This window comes from Myotis myotis, unplaced genomic scaffold (genome assembly GCF_014108235.1).
Source record: "Myotis myotis isolate mMyoMyo1 unplaced genomic scaffold, mMyoMyo1.p scaffold_m19_p_7, whole genome shotgun sequence".
NCBI lineage: Eukaryota > Metazoa > Chordata > Mammalia > Chiroptera > Vespertilionidae > Myotis > Myotis myotis.
The window spans coordinates 78,696,751-78,713,221 of NW_023416379.1; the positions used below are offsets into that span (position 1 = coordinate 78,696,751).

Here is a 16,471-nt window from a genome sequence, read left to right on the forward strand (position 1 = left end):
AAAAATACTATCTTAATCACAAATCTTAATTTCTTGTAAGATGGAAAAATAGGAAAAAACCCACCCATTCCTAAATAGCTTTTGTATCAAAGAAGAGATCAAAACTTTATCAATAGGATACTTGGGAAGAAGCAATATTGGGAGTGTTGCATGAGACATGGCCAAACATGCAATCACATTAAATGCTTGTATTGTTGAATAAGAAAATACAAAAATAAACAAACTAAGCTTTCATTATGAGAAACCAGAAACAAAATGAGTAATCTAATGAAATCATTTGGTGCAAGATAAAGACAGAAATTGGTGAATTAGTAAGAAATTAGTAGACTTAGATTTTTTTTTTATTTTTAAAGATACTGTTTTTGCCAAAACCGGTTTGGCTCAGTGGATAGAGCGTCGCCCTGCAGACTGAAAGGTCCCAGGTTCGATTCCGGTCAAGGGCATGTACCTGGGTTGCGGGCACATCCCCAGTAGGAGATGTGCAGGAGGCAGCTGATCGATGTTTCTCTCTCATCGATGTTTCTAACTCTCTATCTCTCTCCTTTCCTCTCTGTAAAAAATCAATAAAATATATTTAAAAAAAATAAAGATACTGTTTTAATCTATAATAACTTTAACCATACAAAATTTTGTAAAATCAGAAATGAGAATTCAAATATAACATACCAAAGAGACTAAAATTGTAATATAAAATGTGCTATCTATATGGCATCATTTTGAATTTTCAAAAGTTATATATAGAAATAAATTAATTGCCTAAAGGAGAATAAAAGTGGAAGAACCAATAATAAAGATATAAAGTTATTCAAGGTTTATTTCCAAAAATACATTTGGTTCAAATATGTATGACATGTTTTTTTCAATCATTCATCTATTACTTATTTTTTAAAATATATTTTATTGATTTTTTACAGAGAGGAAGGGAGAGAGATAGAGAGTTAGAAACATCGATGAGAGAGAAACATCGATTCAGCTGCCTCCTCACACCCCCTACTGGGGATGTGCCCGCAAACAAACAAGTACATGCCCTTGACCGGAATCGAACCTGGGACCCTTCAGTCCTCAGGCTGACACTCTGTCCACCGAGCCAAACCCGCTAGGGCACATCTACTACTTTTTATGTTGTGTAATCTATTCCACAGCACAGGAAAATATGTGAAGCTTTCCAATTAATTTTAGGAGGCAAGCATAAAATAATTTTTTAAACACCTGCTAAAGATAACTCAAAAAACCCTAACAAAATCTGAGGCAACAACAAAGTGTAAGTAAAATGCAAAAGTCTTAAACAGCAACAAATGAAACCTAGTAATTTATTAGAAGAAAATAAGATTATGACTGAGTGTGACTCATTCAAGTAAAGAGAGATGGCTCAGATTGAAATAATTAATATAATTTATCTAAACAATAGGTATAAAGTTTAAGAATATAATCATTTTGGTATAAAACAAATGCATTTTATAAAATTCAGCTTGCATTCTTAGAATAAACAGTAAATTAGGATTGCAAAGAACTTTCTTTGAATTAATGTTTTTTACTAGGGTGTTGAGCCATTAGTTGAGAATCACGGCTTTAAATACTAATACAACATAAATATTTAAAAATCTCTCTGAAACAGAAATTTTGTTTTATAGAAAAACTAACATTAAAAATCAGTGCATTACAATAATTATTAAATATTGTTATTAAATTTTTTGTCAATGTGTTGCATAAATAAAGGACAGTAGTTGGAACTGTTGAAAGAAATCCAAACTGCCATTTTTGTGTGTGTGGATTATGTACATTTGGTTTTAGAAATGTAAAGAACCACCTGAATAACTATCAGCTGAATTCAATAAGTGCACAAATCAATAGCTTTTTTAATATGTGAGCAATAAATTTTTAAATTACAATGTAAAATCCTATTTAAAATGTCAATTTAAAATACTAGAAATAAACTTAGAATTTATAGGAGCTCTAAAAGCAAAACAATAAAACACTAGTAAGAAGCATAAAAGGAGACTATAATATATGGTGATGAGTAATGTAAATAGAAAGGCTCAATATTATAAAGATGTCAAATCTGATGCAACTTTAATCACAAGCCACGTGTATACACTTGGAATCTGATTCATTAATTCTAAGCCTTTTGGAACAAAGGACACTTGAAGATAACCAAGCATAACCAGGTATATATTTATAAAAATATATACCTTTAATGACGTAATTACTTTCTGTTAGTGGCACCAGAATAGAAGACAATGCCTAGCATTTGACCCAGGGAAGTATTATTACCTAGATTTTGAATATTAGCATTTCAATTTAGTTGAAAACTTGAGCTGAAATAATTGGTCAGTGCTTTGGAAAAATATAAAATCAGGTTTTTATTGCTTCCCTTTAAAATAAATTATAGATAGATTAAAATATTAAATATAAAAAAGTGAAACCATGAATTATTTGAAGAACATTTAAGTTAATATTATGTAGCAAGCTAGGAAAGATCTGCTTAATCATAATAAGAAATACAACAACCACAAGAGCAAGAAGTAATAGATTTGACAACATTAAAATCAGTATTTTCTCATCAATTACAAAATGTAAATCCAGTGATAAACTAGAAAATATTTACAATATATCATAGTACAGATGAAGGCCCGATATTTTTTTAAAAATATATTTTATTGATTTTTTACAGAGAAGAAGGGAGAGGGATAGAGAGTTAGAAACATAGATGAGAGAGAAACATTGATTCAGCGGCGTCCTGCACGCCCCCCACTGGGGATGTGCCCGCAACCAAGGTACATGCCCTTGACCGGAATCAAACCTGGGACCCTTGAGTCCGCAGGCTGATGCTCTCTATCCACTGAGCCAAATCGGTTAGGGCAGGCCCGATATTTTTATTTGCAATATAAAGAAACAACATAAACAGACCAGAAGAATAATTGCTAAAATGTTTTTATACATGAGCCACAAAAGAAGTCATATATCTGCATAATAAGCATATGGAAAAATATTTTTTCTTAAGCCCATGGACATAGACAATAAGGTAGTGAAGGCCTGGGGCAGAGTGGAAACCAGGTGGAGAGGGACAATGGGGGGAATAAGTGGGAGAGCATCTGTAATACTCTCAACAATAAAGATAATAATAATAATAATAAATAAAAATAAAAATGCAAAACAAAACTGAAATTAAAATAAATATTAATTAAAACAAATACCATTTATCAATTTTGCATTGGCAAAGGTGAAAGAGTGAATTCTAAGTTGACAAATTGGAGGAGATTTGGGCATTTATGTAGGAAATAATATATATTGATTTAGTTTTATATAAAATAAAATATTTATGTATTCATATATGCGGATAGAAATTGTCTGGAAGGACACATGGATCCCTGCTGGTGAGATGATAGATAGGTACTTCTGTGATGTGCTTTTCTCTATATACAGAATTTCTTCATTTAGTAGTTATTACTTTTATAGTTATTTTATTATTGTTACTTATTTATTCAACAGAATTTTTGTCGAATCTTATCCTGTGTCAAACAATGAGCTATGGCCTAGAGATAATAACAAGTAAAAAATCAACATGGTCTCTGACATCAACATTAGTTGAATAAATATAAAGTAAATGTACAATTGCATATGTAATAAATGCTATCAATGGGGGGCTATGTGGGATTCTGAAAAATTATAAATGTGGGAACTTGAAGCAGTGATGGAAGTTAGAGAAGGCTTCCCTGAAGATTGATTTTAGAGGTGGGACCTGAATGATGAGTGGGCTTTTATTAAGCAAAGTGAGGGCAAATGTGTGTAGAAAGAGGACCCTAACCAGAGCAAACATCATTCAATCATCCAACAAATAATTTGCTTAGTACTTACTATGTCCCAGGTTGTAAGTACTGGAGATATAGAGGCAAATTTGAAGAGATCACTGTCTTCTAGGAGTTCACATCTTAGTGGAGAGAGATAGATAATCAAATACAGAAATATAAACAGCATAGTTGCAGATTATAAAAGTAAGGAAATAAACAGGGTAGCACCAAAAATAGTTGGGCATTATTTATTAATTATTATTTTCCCAATAATAGTTTACATGAAATGTTATTCTATATTAGTTTCAGATGTTGTTAGAAAAGAATGTTCTTTACAGAATGGTCCCTTTTAGATTGAATGGACAGAGAAGGTCTCTCTGGAGAAAAGAAATTTGAGTTGAGATTTGAATGTAAGTGGGATTCATTCATCTGTTCAATGAAATGAGCAAGAGTGCTCAATGAAGGAGGGGCATCCAACATTGTTCTTGAGGGGCCTTTGGGGCTGGTGGGCAGACAGGAGGTCACGATAGCTGGAGCAGTGAGCAGAGGGGAGAGTTGCATGACATGACAGATGCCAAGTCACATGGAACCTTGTTTAGCTGTGAGAGGTCAAAGGGAAAATCACTGAAATGTTTTATGCAGCAAAATTAATGGAATCTGGTTTATACTTCAAAAATGACTCTGGTTGCTATATAGGTGATGGATTGTGGAGACAGGAGTGGAATTTGGGGTATTGATTAGGAGGCCAATTGAGGCTACACATCATAGTGGCTAGGATTTTATGGAGGAGGCAGTGGAGATTGAGAGAAGAGATGGCGCTGGCTGGGAGTGCCAGTGAGGTGAATGCTGAGGTGACGGGGGAGTACTTCAGGCTTTTAGCTAGAGCCACCTAGTGAATGGTGGAAACATGTATTGAGATGGGAAGACTGGGACTAGCCTAATTTTTTAGAAGTTGATAGCGGAGGAGTCAATGGCAGGTGATTGAGAAGCAGAAGTGGGAGAGGAAAATTTGTGATGGGAGGAAAGATGAACAGGAGGGACTTGAAGGAATGCCAGGTGGCTGATGTGGAGAGCAGAGACTGAGCACAATAGGGTTCCAAGGAGTAGTTAGGGATCAGGGCCAGATTCACTGGGGATATCAACAATATTAGTGTTTACCCTCCTCAAAGCATCATGCCGCTGTTTGAGGTTTCTAAGAGGATAGTATGGATTGGATGTGACACTTATCATGTTTTTGTATCTTTAAAATATCATTCTAGGCAAATGCAGACAACAGGAGGGGTAAAACATGGATGTAGGGACACCACTTAGGAGGTCCAATCAAGAGAAAGTGAAACTTGTAGTCAGGAGCTGAAGTGGCAAAGGAAAGAAGTGGGCAGATTTAGAAACAGGAGACAAACTCTATAGATGTATTGGGTTTGAGGTGCTTTCTTGGCTTCCGGTTTGTGTAACTGGATGGTGGTGTCATTACCTAGATGAGGACTACATTTGGGGAGGGGGGGCAGATTATGAGTTCAGATTTGGTCATGTGGAGTTTGACGTTCCTATATCACACCCAAGAAGCGTTGTGAGGTAGGTAAATAGGGATCAATAAGAAACTTCAGTTATTATAAGGTTAGTAAGTTGGAATTTGGCAGGAACAACATGAATGGATTTTTCTTATAAGAATGTATTAAAAACCTCCTTCGGAGTCTGAGCTACAGGCTATTTTGAAAGAAACTCAATTTTATTAATTAAAACTATCCATGGTAATTAACTAGCTACCATTTATTGAGTTCTTATCATGAAGTCTGACTATATGTCAGGCCTCTACCAAGCATTTTACATACATTATCTCATTTAAATCTCTCAATGCTGTAAGTTAAGTATTATTATCTGCATTTCACAGACATTAAAACTGAGGCTAGAGAAGTTAAGTAAAATTTCCTAAGTTCATAAAGCTCTAAGTTCCTGAGGCTGGATTTTTACCCTGGTTTGTATGATTCTATTCCTTGTGTTCTATATATTACAAATATTAAAAACAGCATCTCTTGGTATCAGTCCTGCAGAGGAGTACTTTAATTAGTTTATGTAAATAATGTGTAATTATCATAATGTATTCCTTTTTCGGATAGCCTTTTTTTTTTTTAAATCCTCACTGAGGATATTTTCCCATTGATTTTTAGAAAGAGTGGAAGAGAGAGGGAAAGATAGAGAGAAATATTGATGTGAGAGAAACACATTGATTGCCTGTCTCCTGCATGAGCCTTGACCAGGGCCCGGGCCAGGGAGGAGCCTGCAACCAAGGTATGTGCCCTTGACTGGAATTGAACCCGGGACCCTTGGGTCCGCAGGCCGATGCTCTATCCACTGAGCCAAACCGGCTAGGGCTGGATAGCCTTTCTTAACCTTTAAAAATTGTGCAATAATTTAAAACTCTCAGTAAGTTGTAAATATAATAGAGTTCTCACATATCCTTTACTCTGGGTTCCCTGATGATATCTTACATAGAACACTGTCAAATCCAGCAAGTTGATATTAGTATAATATTAACTGCACTACAGACTAGTCGAGCGATTTCTTTAATCATTTATCGACAATCTTCTTTTTGTTAAAAGTCAGTTTAGTAAGTCTTTCCAATCTGTTGTTATGGGAGTAGATTTCATGTGGACTCCTTTATGAACTTTCATCAACAGAATTAGTGATCTGAATTTGTTTGCAATTGATTTATTTTATGAAATACATTGGAGTGAAACATTCCGAGGAAAAATTTCATGTCAATTTTGTAAACCCAAACATTTAGTACACTAACAACCAAAGCAAGCTTAGCCAGATATTTGACTAGAAAACTCTCTGTTGTTAAATGTTGTTATATAAATTTATCTCTGGTTAGAGTGTAGGCCCTCATTCTGAAGAGTTGTGGGTTTGATTCTCATCAAGGGCATATACCTTAGTTGCAGGCTTGATCCCCAGCCCCTGTTGGGGTGCATTTGGGAGGCAACCAATTGACGTGTCTTTCTCACATTAATGTTTCTCTCACTCTCTCTCTTGCTCTCTCTTTCACACACACACACACACACACACACACACACACACACACACACACACACACAGTACCCTCCTTCTCCTCTACTCTCTCTAAAAAAAAATCAATGGAAAAAAATATTCTTGGGTGGGGGAAATTTTTTTAAAAAAGAAGTATAGAATCCCAAGGCTTCAGGAATATAGAAGAGAGATAAATGATAAAGAGCCTGTAAGGTTTTAGAAGACTTAATGGACAAGGTCAGCTTAAGTTCAATTATATTTATATTTATAATATAAAGTTTGGAATAATATTTTCAACAATTTATTTCTCTCTTTCCCTAGAAAATTACTGGGCACTGTGGCATTTATGTAGCATTTCATTAAATATTAATATCAAAGTTGAATAGCCACAGAAGACATAAGTACAAAATCAGTTACAGGGCAGTAATAGCTATTATTATGTCAAATTTATGTTGTAAGAGAAACAGGGATTGGGCATTCAGTGGAGAAGAGACTCCCATGGGATGACTTCTTGAAAGCAAAGGAATTTTAGTCAGTTTTTAAGAATGAATAGACTGGAGGGCAGAGTACAGATGATGATAATTTTTGTGAAAGCTGAGAAACATATAACAATTTTTTTGTGTGAGAGTAAGCAGATTCCCTTGTCTGGAGCAGAGGACTTATGTAAGAAAGTTAGGGGACGAGGTGTTATTATTTTTTATATTACATTAAAGATTTCTTTTCAGGTCATATATTCTATGTATTTTGACAAATGTATAATGACATGTATCTATCCTTATAGAATCATACAGAATAGTTTCACAGCCCTAAAAATCCCCTGTGCTTCATAGGGAATGCATTTTTTAACTTATTTTTTTTGATTTTTCAGAGGGAAAGAGGAAGGGAAGGAGAGAGAAAGAAACATCAGTACTTGTACTACATTAATTTGTTGTTTATGCATTCATTGGTTGATTCTTACATGTGCCCTAACTGGGGGTGGAACCCACAACCTTGACGACGATGCTACAATAAATTGACTTTTAATCTAATGTTCTAATATTTTTTTATTGCTTAAAGTATTACAAAGAGTGTTACATATGTCAAATAGTATTAACAATGTTATCTTGTCCTAGCTCAGTGATGGCGAACCTTTTGAGCTCGGCGTGTCAGCATTTTGAAAAACCCTAACTTAACTCTGGTGCCATGTCACATATAGAAATTTTTTGATATTTGCAACCATAGTAAAACAAAGACTTATATTTTTGATATTTATTTTATATATTTAAATACCATTTAACAAAGAAAAATCAACCAAAAAATGAGTTCGCGTGTCACCTCTTACACGCGTGTCATAGGTTCGCCATCACTGGCCTAGCTGGTTTGGTTCAGTGGATAAGGTGTTGACCTGTGGACTGAAGGGTACTGGGTTCAATTTCAGTCAAGGACATGTACCTCAGTTACAGGCTCGATCCCTGGTTCTGGTTGGAGCGGTGTGGGAGGTAACCAATTGATGTGTCTCTCTCACATCAATGTTTCTCTCTCTCTCTCTCCCTCCCTCCTTTCCCCTCTCTCTAAAAATCAACAGAAAAATATCCTCAGCTGAGGATTAACAACAAAAAATATTATCTTGATATTACTAAAGTAAAGGATTGATTTGAATTATACTGCTAATTTGATTTTGGTGTTACTTTAAACCCATAGCTTTCTTTTCTTTAAAAAAATATATTTTACTACCATATATTACCTGGTAAGTTGGAAAATTTATATTTAAATGAAATGTACTAATAAACCCATTATCCATAAGTGAACTAACATTTCAATGAGCATCTTTCCTGTCTTCTGTTTTCTGTGCATGTGTTATTTTTGTTAAAAATAAATGGTGTATATTGTTTTATATCCCGCTTTTATCAATCAATATGTAATGAGCAGAATCCCTTGTAATTCATTGTTTTGCTGCACTGTACTTTTTACACTGTATGGGTTATAGATTTTTCATAATTTTAGGAATTATCATGATATCATTACAGAATGTGGAAGTATTGCTTTTTCTTTAGCAGGTGGAGAACTAAGAGTCAGACAGGTGGGCTGATGTTATTTAATGAAAGTATTTTCACCTGATCAGGAGTCTTCCTTTTGTCTTAATTCAACCTCTAACTCCATTCATTGATCTATTCTTGAGTTTTGTTATTTAATCTCTCTGGATATTGGTTTCCTTGCCTTTAAAAGTTAGTAGTTATTCTAGTATTCTGTAACTGTGAGTTTTCTAGGATGTCATAGCAAAGTAGGAACAAAGGTAACACTAAATTCTTTCATTGAAATTACATCAATTGACAAGTCTTCTTTTCTCTCTCCGACTCTCTTTTTCTCTTTCTCTAACCTCAAGAACACAGATTTGAATTAGTTACCATCTTTGGCCCACAGATGACCTTTTTAAACTTCTTTCTGTTTTTGGTGTTGATACTATATGCTAGACATCTGTGAATTCCCACTTACACGGTAGCTTTTTTAAGGATGTTTACTGGTCAAAATCTAAGTTTTAATGCCATGCCATGTTTTATTTACCATTGTGTTTCTAGCACCTACTGTTGTGTCTGGTGCAAACCAGTTGCTCAATCAATATATATTGCATGATTGAATGGCTGTCACGTAGACCTGTTACCTGGATGAACGTTTTACTGGTAGAGGAGAATCCATTGTCAAAACTTGCTAAAATGTAGACATTGACAAAAGAGGCAGGTAATTAAAATAAACATATGCCATTGAAGTTAGTAATGATTGTGAATTGAGAATAAAACAGAAATATATTCACTAGGAAAACCTACGCGGCAGTGAAAGACTGAACAGAAATTTTATTAACTGTGAAGTAAAACAAACAAACAAATAAACAAACAAACAAAAATGAACAAAACCCTTATAGTTTCATATGTGTGCAAACAATATTTAGAACATAGCACAGTGGAGGCATGTATACTTTTATCCCCACAGTAACATTGGGATGTTGAGGGGAAGATTTAAATATTGCCACTTGTCAAATGAAGATAGGACACTCAGAAAAGTTTAAGTGACTTCTCAAAATCACACAGCTAGTAAGTGGCACCTCTAGGATTCATACTGTATCTGTCTGACCATACAGGTAAGAGCCTTATTGAATGATAATAAACTGTCTCAAAATTGTATTGCCAGTCTTCAGAAAATTTAAGAAATAATTCCTTCTGAAATACCTTTATTATTTAACTCTTGCCTATTGAGGAGGAAGATTTTCATTTTAGGAAATGATATATAGACATCATATTTTTAACATGTATACATGTAAGCCAGATGATCAGCTCCATTAGCATTAAACTTTTTGCAAAAGCCATTTGTTTCTGTCTTGACTTGGAATTTCTTCTTTAATTTCCCTGGAATTGTTGGCTGTAGTGCGTTTCCTTTGCGATCTGGAGTCAGGTAGGTGATCTGTGTTGCGGTGCCAGATGCTTGATACATCTCTATGCTGTTACAGAATTATAGTAGAGGACGCCGTGGATTGGCGACCCCATGACAAAATTGTGCTTGGCTCCTCTTCCTATGAGCCTCACGAAGCAGAGGTCCTCACTGTGAAAGAAGTTAAGGGCCACCATGTTCGGATCCAGGAGCGGCTCAAGCACCGGCACATTGGTAAGGTTTGCTTTGCTGGTTAAGGGAGGTGAACGAGCTGGGAAGAACGTGCTCTGCCTGGGGCCTTGGATCCCATCACCATCCAGAGGAGAGGGACAGTGCTTTACTGCTGCCTAGACTCCTCCTAGAAGGCTTATCTCTATCCCTTCATTCATTTTATTGCAGAATTAAAAATACTTTGATGTGAGCGAATTTTTTAAACTTTTATTTATAATGACAAGTCTAGAAGCAAGCAGAAGGGTTACAGCTCTTGTTCAAGGTCACTGGACATTTTCATGTCTAGGCCAGAATAAATCTCATGGGAGCTGAGTTTCCAGTTCACTTCTTGGCACTCTGAATTACAGTTACTTAGAAGGTGGTAGTTATTGTAAACTAGAGGCCCGGTGCATGAAAATTCATGCACTGGAGAGGGGTCTCTCAGCCCGGCCTGCCCCCTCTCACAGTCCAGGAGCCCTCAGGGGCGGGAGGCGACCTGGTGATCAGGAGAAGGTGACACCCCCATCACACCTCTGCTGCTGCCACTTCCGGCAGCACAAGCCTCTGCCGACCCTGGTTACCTGAGCCTCAGGGGGCCCTGGGCAGCTGGGGGGCTGAGGGGACTGGGGGACTCTGGAGGCAGGCGTACGGCAGGGCTGAAGGGACTGGGCACTGCCATCTTGTGGGTGTGGGCGCCGCCATCTTTGAGGGCATGGCAGTCTATTAGCATATTCCCTCCTTATTGGCTGTGGGCACTGCCATCTTTGCAATGGCATGAGGGTCAATTAGCATATTCCCTCTTTATTAGATAGGATAATGACTTCTTTTTCATAATTAGGAATGTACCCCTCCTGACAAAAAGTTCATATTATGTGTTCACTACTACTGCTACCAAAAAATATTCAAATGCCTTTTCTCAAAAATATGCTGAATATTTTTATATACTATACACAGTTAAGTATATATTGCACATAAATAATAAATAACCATAACCATACATTTCCTGCTTCTGTGGAATAAACTAATCTAACACAGATGATACAGCAAATAAGTCATAAAACATGGAAATAGAGGGGTTAGAGCAGCCGTGGGCAAACTACGGCCTGTGGGCCGGATCCGGCCCATTTGAAATGAATAAAACTAAAAAAAAAAAAGACTGTACCCTTTTATGTAATGATGTTTACTTTGAATTTATATTAGTTCACACAAACACTCCATCCATGCTTTTGTTCCGGCCCTCCGGTCCAGTTTAAGAACCCATTATGGCCCTCGAGTCAAAAAGTTTGCCCACCCCTGGGTTAGAGAATATCTTTTTGTCTGTGATTTGTGAGAGGGAAATACATGTTTTCACCAGGATTATATATAAAGCTACATTTAAATCATAGTTCCAAGGATGATTTCTGTTTTTAAAAAGTGGCCAAAGAAGAAATCTTCAGCGATCCTGGTCAGTAAAGGGCTCCATGTGGAGGGCAGTGACGGAAACCAGCCCTTGGCTGTTCGGCTCCCACTGCTGAGGAGGCTCCTCAGGCAGCAGTGAGCTTGAGACCCACTGTGGGAGGACACTGCTGCCGCCCTTGGTCCCTTCACTCTCATACATCGCTGCTTTAGTTCTGTCACTGCCTCAGTTGCTCTGGGATTCCTCACTCTCATGAAAAACGTCCACAGACAATGTCCAACCAAACGCTGCATCTCACACATGCAATTAAGGAAGAAGGATGGGGACCCCACTAATTGGACAGGTCTGCCCTGCTGTCCCTGCACAGTAACCTGTCCTAGTAGCCACAGTTATGGAGGAGAAATGAATTCTTGCTCAACCACTTTCACTCTAATCCCAGAGAGACACAAGTAACTGGGCTTTTCATTTCTCAGCTGACATTTGTGGAGATGCCCGAGGAAAAGCGGGCCTGGATGCTAGTAGGACTTCCGAGGGGAAAAGGAGAGTTTTCATTTGGTGGATTCCCTGGGTCTCAGACTGGTGATTCCTAAAGTTGCTTTTTAAAGGTGTTTCTTCTCCAACTCCTTTTGCCCCAGGAAGCGTACACGTCCTGGAGGATGGCCCATCCATTCGTTTGGCTGCTGCGGTTGGACTTTTGACCCGAAATATACAAATCCAGTCTGATACTTTGTGTAGGGGGAGACTGCTTGTGGGGTCCTTCAGGAAGTCCAGCAGAGAAGAATTTTCAGGTAAACGGAATTTTAAGTGGCATTGCCAATTGGAGCCTATTCTTCTGGGACGTACAGGGAATTGTCCTTTATATAACAAAATGTACAAATTAAATGGCTCCTCTGTGCTCTGAGTAGCTATGCATTTTCAGTTCTAATCTGTGCTTAATTATCAGTGTGATGTTAAAATAATATACTAGCGATCAGCACATATGCACATTTTTACCTCAAAGAAAACATCTTCAGCAGATGTGAAATTTCCTCTGCTTTGAAATTATGGATGATTTAATGACCATTTGAGTTTTATCTCTTTCCTGAATTTCTATAATTCTTTCCCAGTAGCATGCAATATCTGATGGCAGGCCTCAGCTCATGCTATAAAGCAATAACGTAAATTTAAATAAAAGTGATTTCCATATTCCAGACTGCTTTAAGGATCAGTTCATTCTCTCTCATTTCTTTTAAGTTTTAGCTCTTGGAATGCTGCAAAATTATTCGATTAGCACTTTATTTCTTCAACTTGTATTCCTTAAATATTATTCCAACATTGTTCCATAGTCAAATAAATTTGGGAGAGGCTATCACTGTAGCTCCATCATAGAAAGTCACTGTGTACACGAATATAATACAGGCTCTGAGAAAGGCTGGAATAGAGGTTCCAGCCACTTCCCAAAGATCCTGAGCATGGAACACTTTTCGCTGGCACATCTGTTTCACCAGTATGATAAAGAGCAGTGTTTACACCTTACATCACAGTTCGGGATTTCTGGTCCATAGAACAAGCTTTCTCTCCATAAGCTCTCACTCCATTAGTTGTCAACACAAGTGAGTTTGCTTCTCCCCACACCCAAGGACATTTGTCCATATCTGGAGACATTTTTGCTTGTCACAGCTTTGGTGGGTGGGTCTGTTTGTAAACTATCAATTGCTTCCCTTTTGTCCTTGGCTCTGAGTGAGGGGGAGCTGTCTAAAGTCTGTTTGGCCTCTTCAGGATTGAACTCACAGCTGGACTGATGGTAACGTGGCTGGAAAATCCAGGTGGTTGGGATCAAAATCTGGCTCCACCATTTGCTAGCTATGTAATTGTAAACACATTTCTTAGTCCCCGTGAGCCTCAGTCTCATCATCAGTAAAACAAGGGTATTCACAGGGGTGGCTAAATGCATAGATTATGGAGCCAAACTTTTCAGGTTTGAATCCTGACTTGTGATTAACTATGTAAATTAAGATAAATTGCTAAATCCTTCTGGGTCTCACTCTCTAACTGTAAAACAAGAATAATGATGGAAACTTCACAGGGTTGTTATAAGGATTAACTGTGTTAAATACATGTTAAAAAAAAAAACACAAAAACCCTTAACATTTTTCTGTAACAAACTCCAGCATCTGGATTGGGTGGGATCTGCAGGTGTTGGTCAAGGGTGCCATCCATGGGTATTCAATGGTTATAGGGCAGAAAAGCAGACCAGAACTTATAACTCCTTCTTTTAAACTGGAGACCTCTGTCAGTCTCCTGCTTCTGATGAGACATATCCAGCAATTTGCACTCAGAATTGTGACTTTTCTTTTTTTTTTTTAATATATTTTATTGATTTTTTACAGAGAGAAAGGGAAAGAGATAGAGAGTTAGAAACATCAATGAGAGAAACATCGATCAGCTGACTCCTGCACACCCCCCAGTGGGGATGTGCCCGCAACCCAGGTACATGCCCTTGACCGGAATCGAACCTGGGACCTTTCAGTCCGCAGGCCGACGCTCTATCCACTGAGCCAAACCGGTTTCGGCCAGAATTGTGACTTTTCAATGGGAAAATAGTTGTGAACAAAATCACTGCTAAATTCTCTGTTGAAATGAGTAAGACATTTTAAATGTGTACTATGAATTAATTTTCAGACTTGTGGAATTTAAAACTATGAATTATAATTATGCACGTATGACATTAAAAACACTAATTATTATGAAAATTAAAAATAATATAGTGTGACTAAAATAAACATACAGAAATTTACTAGTAAAGAATTTGAAAATGATTTTAAAAATATGTTATTTCCTTCATGTCTTAATCAAGAGACATTATTGAATATCATGTTTTGGGCATATATTGAACAGAAATATATGTTCAAAAATTTTCACTTATCCCTTACTCTTAAGAAATGTTTAAAATATTGATAGAGTTAGCCATTATTTTTTTTTTCATACAATATCTTTGTGGGGATGGCTATGACCTTTTCACATGGGGGTCACTGAGACACAGAGAGGAAGACAGGATTCTGAGGTGAGTCCTAGGAATCCATATTCCCCTTGTTCTTACCCAGTTCCTGACCCAGCCCTGCAGGCAGATGCCTGGAGTCTTTAAGCTACGTGTGCCCATCTCCTTTCTCTATCTTTCCTTTCCTTGTTCTCTATCCTATCACCAGACTCTCCAGTCTGCACACAAAACCTTTTTAGGCATTAACTTCACCTTCTAAAGATTCATATTTTGTTAGTGAAACTCACTGGCATAAAATACTGTGCTGGTGCTGAGAAGAAATGATTATATTTCAATGAAAAATCTGCATATTCTGGTGTCCATACATGGACCATCCTTCTGCTTTTCATGGGGAAGAAAAAGTACCTGATGATATGCATTTTGTTTACAGGTGTCCTTCAACTTTTAAATGTAGAAATTCAGAACTTTGGCTCACCATTGTTTTCATCCATTGAATTCACGCATGTGTCGGCAGGATCCTGGATAATATCTTCTGCTCTGCACCACAGCTGCGGTGGGGGCATTCGTGCAGTTGCCAGTCATGGGATCATTTTAAATGACAACATAGTGTTTAGCACCGTTGGTCATGGCATTGATTTGGAGGGTCAGGCCTATTCTCTCTCTAATAACCTTGTGGTTCTGATGACACAGTCAGCGTGGTCCACTGTTTGGGTGGCAGGCATCAAAGTGAACCAGGCAAAGGACATCACCCTCCGTGGTAATGTCGTGGCAGGATCGGAGAGACTTGGCTTTCACATCCGAGGCCAGAGGTGTTCCCCTCTTGAAGCTCTCTGGTCTGACAATGTGGCCCACTCAAGCCTTCACGGTCTTCATCTCTATAAGGAAAGTGGACTTGGCAACTGTACTAGAATCTCTGGCTTTTTGGCTTTCAAGAACTTTGACTACGGTGCCATGCTACATGTGAAGAACAGCGTGGAGATAGAGAATGTCACTCTGGTGGACAACGCTATCGGTCTTCTGGCGATAGTATATGTGTCTTCTGCTTCACAGCCTTCAATCGAAAATGTGCAGATTGTGCTTAGGAATTCAGTCATTGTGGCCACTAGCTCCTCTTTTGACTGCATTCAGGACAGGGTTAAGCCTGGCTCTGCCAACTGGACATTAATGGACCGAGCTCCGTCCAACCCCAGAGGGGGTCGAGTTGGTATTCTGTGGCCAGTGTTCACCTCAGAACCAAATCGGTGGCCTCAGGAACCATGGCACAAAGTGAGAAATGGCCGTTCAGTTTCAGGAATCATGAAGCTTCAAGGTAGGATGTTTGGGCTTATCCAAATAATGTAGTTTCATATCTCTGTGCACAGAATTTTTAAGAGCATTCTGAAATTATATCAACAAAAGAGTACAGTGTAGTCTAGTGCTTGTTGCACAATTGACCACCTGCTGCGTATTGATAACCACACTGATGGTTGATAACAGCAGTGAGTGATTCCTTTAAAAAGTTACTGCTTTAAACATGTTGAAGAACTTTCACAGCAATTATTGAATTTGATTATATGAAAATTCTCTTAGGTAGGTGTTATTTTCCCTATTATAGAAAGGAAGAAATATAGATGCAGAAATTGTGTCTTACTGAAATTGTTTACTAGTTGGTGGGGTAGCCAGGAATAAAATCAAATT

General features: G+C 37.6%; 1 protein-coding gene across 4 annotated transcripts in view; it reads left to right on the top strand.

Annotated features, from left to right (window-relative positions):
- The window catches only part of PKHD1 (PKHD1 ciliary IPT domain containing fibrocystin/polyductin), a 401,585-nt gene that overhangs the window by 275,081 nt on the left and 110,033 nt on the right, over positions 1 to 16,471 (top strand). For all 4 annotated transcript variants that reach the window (XM_036317771.1, XM_036317772.1, XM_036317773.1 and 1 more), the window contains 3 exons: positions 10,291 to 10,445; positions 12,453 to 12,605; positions 15,225 to 16,103. In XM_036317771.1, the coding sequence (XP_036173664.1) occupies positions 10,291 to 10,445; positions 12,453 to 12,605; positions 15,225 to 16,103 (1,187 nt within the window). The remainder of the gene's footprint in view (positions 1 to 10,290; positions 10,446 to 12,452; positions 12,606 to 15,224; positions 16,104 to 16,471) is intronic.